General features: G+C 62.7%; 1 protein-coding gene across 1 annotated transcript; it reads right to left on the reverse strand.

The window, feature by feature from the left end:
* Nucleotides 1-1,263: 1,263 nt before the first annotated feature.
* Ntn3 (netrin 3) lies at nucleotides 1,264-4,045 on the reverse strand. The gene is made up of 6 exons (XM_013517935.1): nucleotides 2,734-4,045; nucleotides 2,474-2,662; nucleotides 2,235-2,384; nucleotides 2,066-2,116; nucleotides 1,867-1,941; nucleotides 1,264-1,622 (listed from the first exon to the last, which is right to left on the reverse strand). Exons 1-6 carry the CDS (start codon nucleotides 3,659-3,661, stop codon nucleotides 1,282-1,284), a joined length of 1,734 nt encoding a protein of 577 aa, XP_013373389.1. The 5' UTR covers nucleotides 3,662-4,045; the 3' UTR covers nucleotides 1,264-1,281.
* Between the last annotated feature and the right edge of the window lie 1,937 nt (nucleotides 4,046-5,982).

A 5,982-nucleotide genomic window follows, 5' to 3' on the forward strand; every position in this document is an offset into this window, starting at 1 on the left:
CGGCGGCGGGGCGAGGGGTGGGCTGGCCGGTCGGAGGGTGGGGGTCTGCCTCCTGGGCCCGCATCACGACCATTGGGCAGCGCCTGGCTCCCGAACCCCTCCGACCCACGCGACGCCGCAGTCGAGGCCCCTAGCGGGGTGACAGCGGCGCTCCCCTGACCCCACACCCGACCGCCACGCCCCCGCCTCTCCGCCACGCACCCACCTCCACGCGCCGCGCTGCTCTCCTCAGCTCGCCGCACAGCGCCCGCCCTTCTGCGCACGCGCAAGGCAGCCCCGCCCCTGCCGAGCACGCGCCGCCGGCCGCCCACCTCGAGCGCCCCGCGTTTCAGCTTAGCGGGCTCTGGGCATGCGCACTGGCACTCGGAGGCGGCCAAGGCTGGAGTAAGAGGCCGCTGAACCCGGTACCGTGCGCAGGGGCGGGGTCCCAAGCGCGGCTCAGGGGGCGAGCTCAATGAGGCGGTGCCTTGAGCATCCAGAGTTCGAAGAGCTGCCGGCCGGAGTCACCGTCCGCCAAGGTCACGGGTGGACTATGACCGCGCATCCGCGACGTCCTATTTAGAGAAAGCGGAGAAGGGGCCCGCGGAGGTCTGGGGACTGGGTCCTGGGTGGTGGAGTCCTAAAGCCAAGGCTCGGAGACGCAGCAGACAGCGTCAGCTGTAGGGAGACCAGAGTCGGGGATCTGGACACCTAACAGGCAGCCTGGCCAGAGCAGACGTGCGGACCAGAGACCCGCCGAGTTTGACAGAGGCAGAAGTCCTCGCGCCGGAGTTTAGTGCCCTGTGCGAGAGGCAGGGATTCTCAGCCCGGGGAGCGGAGTTGGGTCAGCCGCCCCATGGAAGTTCACTGGCGTCCGCGGTGGCCTCGGTGCCTTTGAGGAGGTCAGAGCGCTCTCTGGCGGTCACAGCACCAGGGGTTTGAATCACAGTGGCCCTTGGATGTTCTCAAAACCCCTGAGGGGTCTCGGCACCTTAAAAGGACTCAGCCTTATGGGGTATCGGATGCCGAGGTGGCCCTTGTGCAGAGTAGATAGCGCGTGTGTGTGAATGTGTGGGGGGATGGCTTATCATGGAAGCCTCTGGGAGTTACAGCTGCCCAAGGCACCTCCCAGCAACTTTTCGGAGCCATCATTCATCTCTGTGTAACCCAGGCATGTGGCAGCAAGCGAGGGAGAATGTGGGGGCCCAGATGGCTGCGCGCCCGACTCAGAAAGCAGTCGGGTGCGCAGGTGACTACGCGCCGCTATGTGGGAGCGCGCCCCACCCCCGTTCCACCGAGGGCTCAGGCGGCTCCGCAGCGCCCCCGTCGCTCGCGCCGCTGCAGCCTTCGCAGGCGCCGTGTCCAAGCGTCCCTCCAGGGCAATACGAGACTCCCACGGGCGGCGCTGAGCCCAGGTCCCCGGCCCCCGGCGGCGGCCCCGGGCCCGCTCCCCAACAACAGGTAGCGGCGACCAGGAAGAAGGCGCGGGCAGCCGCAGGCCGCGTCGCGAGCTGGCACCCAGAGCGCGTTGCTTCCGCGCCGCGCGCGCTCCTCGCCGCTCCGGAACACTGCGAGCACTGCCACCGGGAAGCGCGTCCACGCGCCGTGTGCCTCACCGTGCGCGCTCACTGCCACCTGCACCGCTGAGAGGAGAGCAAAAGGAGGCGGGCTCAGGCAGGGCAGGGCTGGTTAAGCTCGGCCGGCAGGGAGGACACAGGATGCCCACCCAGGACGCAGAGGACACAAACAGGGATGGGTGAAAGGGAACGGGCAGGGTCAGCAACAGTGAGGGACTTGAGGGACACATGGACCTTGGGGCCCAGCAAGGGTAAGGAGAAGTTGGGAGGAGAGTGAAGGCCCTGGGCTTTGAGTCTTGGGGCAGCCTACCATAGTCCTTTCGGCAGAACTTCTTCAGGCTGATGCGGTAGCTGCCATGGGTGGGTCTGCAGTGGGACTCGCAGTCTAGGGAGGAGGGAAGGAGACTGGCAGATTTCCAGGCCCCCCTCCCTTTCCCTCTCCTGCTTGAACCCATAGCTCCCTCCCTGAAGATCATACCAGTCTGGGACCCTGTTCTTTGTCCACTCACCCTGGGGCTCCACAGGGCTGCTCTCCTCAGTGGGTCCAGGGACTGGCGTCTCTGCAGAGAGGGTGGGAAAATGGCCTGCGATGGGGATGCAGGGCAATCTTCAGGCCTCAAGGGACAGATAGGCAACAGCCAGGAGCTGAGGTGGCTGAGGCAAGGCAGGGTCACTCACTAACACAGGGCGCCACGGGTGAGCGGCTCTGCTGGAAGCCAGGGGCACAGCGGTTGCAGGTGAGGCCAGTGACACCGTCCTTACAGGGACACTGGCCTGTGGTCTGGTTGCAGGTTTTGCCAGCAGCACCAACAGGGTGACAGTCACAAGCTGAGGGCAGAGATAGGAAGGGCTTGGTCAGAGGTCCACCTGGGGTTCTGGAAAACCAGAGTGTGACAGCATGCAGGTGGCAGGCTCACCTCTGCAAGCACGGCGGTCACTCAGAGCACGGCCTGGGTCACGATAGAAGCCCTCCCGGCAGTAATGGCAGTGACGACCAGCAGTATTGTGCCGGCAGTTGAGGCAGACACCTCCACTGCGGCGGCCAGACAAGCGGTACAATTCCATGTTGAAACGACACCGGCGGGCATGGCCATTGCAGGAACAAGCTGCAGGGAGGGATGGGTCAGGGGCTGGCCTGCCTGGTCTGAGGTCCCCAGGCCACCCTCCAAGGCCTCACCAAGGCAGGCGTGGGCTTCCCTGGCCGTGGCCCGCTGCCATGGCCTGTCGCAGTAGAAGGGCTTGCAGCGGCTGCAGTCAGGGCCCTCCGTGCCATGTCGGCAGTCGCAGATCAGGTTGCCCTGAGCATCCAGCAGGCACCGTGAAGCATGCCCATTGCACTTGCAGCGCCCGCCCACCTGCAGTTCAGTAGCTGAATAGGAGTAAGGGACTATGGCATCCAAGTCCCTGGTATCCCCTGGCATAGTAGGCCTTGTGAGCAATATGCGGATATCTGTGGCGGTCACCCAGTCTTGGAGCACTGGGCTGCTGTCCAGTTCCAGGCCTGGTGGGCTGCCATCCTGCACACTGAAGGCCATAAGGCCACCACCATCAGGGTAGGCCTGGGGTGCAGGGAAGCACAGAGCTTCAGGCCCTGGGCCAGCAGGGCCATCCGATGGAGCAGGTGAACGCCCATAGTCTAGGCCACAGTGGGAGGAGAAGAAGCCCAGTGGAGCCCAGCTGTGGCCATGGTCCTGAGACTTGAGCAGGGCCACCGAGGCTGGGGGAGCTGAGCAGAAGCGCAGGCTCACGAAGACCAACTCAAAAGCCTTGCCCAGGGGCACTGTGAGAGTCACATTGAGGGGCACTCGCTGCAGCACTTCAGAACGCCAGCACACAGAGCTGGCCGAGCCCCCAGCCAAAGTCAGGAGAGCCGCAGGGTGTGCCCGCCGCGGGTCTGAGGCATCACAGGCCGGAGTGACTGGCTGCCCACATGTGCTGGATGCCAGTACCTCGCGGCCCAGGGCTGCGTTCACCAGGCCAGGCATGCAGCTGAGGGGCGCGCCCCCCTCGTCATAGCAGGGGTCAGCAGGCGCTGGCAGCGCCGGGCTCATCGCTATAGAGAGCATGCCCAAGGCCAGCAGCAGCACCCAGGGCCCGCAGAACATGGCTGGAGTACTGGGGGTCAGCCAGCCGGCCAGGCCCCCGCAACTCTGCCCCGGGGGTGGGAGAGCTGGTCCTAGGCTTTGCCTCCCTGCCCCTAGTGTGGTGCAAGCAGAGCCCCTAGGCGGCCCCAACCCAGAGGTGGGAGCAGCTGCGGGCCCGCTCCAAGTGGAGCCGCAGTGGGGATGTTGGCGTGTCCTCCTGCTGGGCCTGGAACATTGACAGGCGTCGTCTTCGCTCCCGGTGCCTCCGCCCGCGGAGGACCCACCCGCTGCCCGAGGCTCCGCTCGCACTCACCCACCGTGGGCCAGGCGGAGCAGGTCTCCCGGCCTCCCGGGAAGGGCCGAGGGCAGGCGGGGCCTGGGGCGCCCGGCCTGCAGCCTCCTCCCGGTTGCAGCAAGGGCGGGCGAGCTGTGCCAGGAGGGGGTGGGGGGCGCAGCAGTAGCTAGCCTGAGCCCAACCAGGGGCGGGGCTCCTCCGGCCGGGAAGGAGGGAGGGAGAGAAGGGGAGGGGTCCTCGTCTGCACAGCGGGAATCAGAAGCAGATTCAGACATAGGCTGGGCCAGCGGGGGAGGGGGCTGGGAGGCCCGCGAGCCGGGGGAGGGGCCTGGGGAGCCTGGAATGCGTTGGCGGAGGGATCTGGAGTGGGGAGCTCAGCCCTGCAGCCCGTAGGGGACCACCCAGCAGGGTCCCAGGCCTTAGTTGCTCTTGGGGTTGTGCTACGGTTCCGGGCTGGGGATCTGGACCATTGCCTCAGTGAGGCCCATCACACAGGGAGGAGGGCCCTGGGTCTGATGGTTGAGCCCTGGATGTGCTGTGGGTGGAGGAACCAAGTAGAGCCGGTGGGGTCTGGTCCTCAAAGCTGCAGTCTGTTCTCCCAGAAAGAACCCAGGGTGGGGTCACGTCTGTTTTTTAATCCAAGCTGCACCAATTTCTGGCTATGTAGCTTGGATTCCTCAGTTTCCCCATTCACCAAATTGTGATTCAGCTTCTTCTGGGGAGCTAGCTGCTTCAAGTATCTGATGAGCACATGTAGGAATCAGGTCTAAACTGGGAAATCCATTAGGGAAGATCTGATAAGGCCAAAAGCTAGATAAGGCCAAAATTTTGTTCCAAAGCATCACTGAATCTCAAAATGTCTAGTTATGGACCCAGAAGTGGGAGCCAGCAGGGAGGAAATGAATGCTCCAGGAAGGTGGGACAGCCCCCTAGGTGGCCCGTTGGGGTTTAGAGTTTGGTTAGCTCTTGAGGAAGTCTATGGAGGGGTAGAGGGTGAGGTCTGACCTACGTGGTGGGGCTGGTCACAAATGAACGTGTTAGAATCTTGAACCTGCTGGCCCACACTCCACCAGGTCTGAGCAGGGAAACAGGCAGAAGCCAAGCAGAGTGGCTCTGCCAACAGCCACCAGGGATCATTCAGGACAGAGTGACCCCCTTCCTTACCACATTTAGGTCCTTGACAGACGGGGTCAAGTATCCCAAGAAGTGTTAAGGGTTGACCCATGTAGAGGAGGCAGGGAACATGTTACACCTCCAGAGCAGCCCTGATACATGAATTCCCACAATTTTGGAGGGAAGGCTGACTCCAGGGTGAGCCCTGCAGCTAGCTAGTGGAGGCCACATGGGCATGGCTCTGTAGACAGAGCTGCCACCCTGGACCAGGTCAGAGGCTCTGTAAGAGGAACAGAAAGAGGAAGAATGGGCTGGGAATATAGCTCAGCGGAACAGCGCCTGCCCGGCAAACATGACGTTGTGAGTTCAATTCCCGATACAAAAAAAAAAAAAAAGACAAAGAAAAAAGGAAAAAGAAAGAGGAAGAGAAGCAGAAGTGTGCTATCTGGGACAGGGTGAGAAAGAGGACATTGAAGCCTCCCAAAGCAAGCCAAAGGGGCAGAGGACTTGGTAGGGCCCTGGCTTGTTTCCTGGACCAAGTGACTCCCTAGCTGTGGTGGATTGATAACTGGTGGTCAACTTATAACCCCCAGCTGAACTGAGTGAGTGATGCTGGGTGTGGGAGGCCCACCTGAGGACTGTTGCCAGCAGCATACGAGGCAGACCTGGAGAAGAAGCAGCAAGGCTGTTGGGAGCTGAGACTGTGGGGAGCTGGCTTTCCTGATAAACTTGGCTGTTTTCATCCTCTGAGGAGCTCGGGACCTTGCTGGCACTGAGAATGGCTTTGGTTCACTTTGGGGAGCTCTGGTCCTCACTTTGAGCATAGCTGCCTGATTCTGGAGGGGAAGATGGTGCACTACCAACCTCCTGGAAAAGCTTGCTGCATTGGCTTCCCTGATGGGAACTCAACCATCCTGATCATCGGAGGAGCTCA

This window comes from Chinchilla lanigera, unplaced genomic scaffold (genome assembly GCF_000276665.1).
Source record: "Chinchilla lanigera isolate Chin_1 unplaced genomic scaffold, ChiLan1.0 scaffold00041, whole genome shotgun sequence".
In the NCBI taxonomy this organism is placed as follows: Eukaryota; Metazoa; Chordata; class Mammalia; order Rodentia; family Chinchillidae; genus Chinchilla; species Chinchilla lanigera.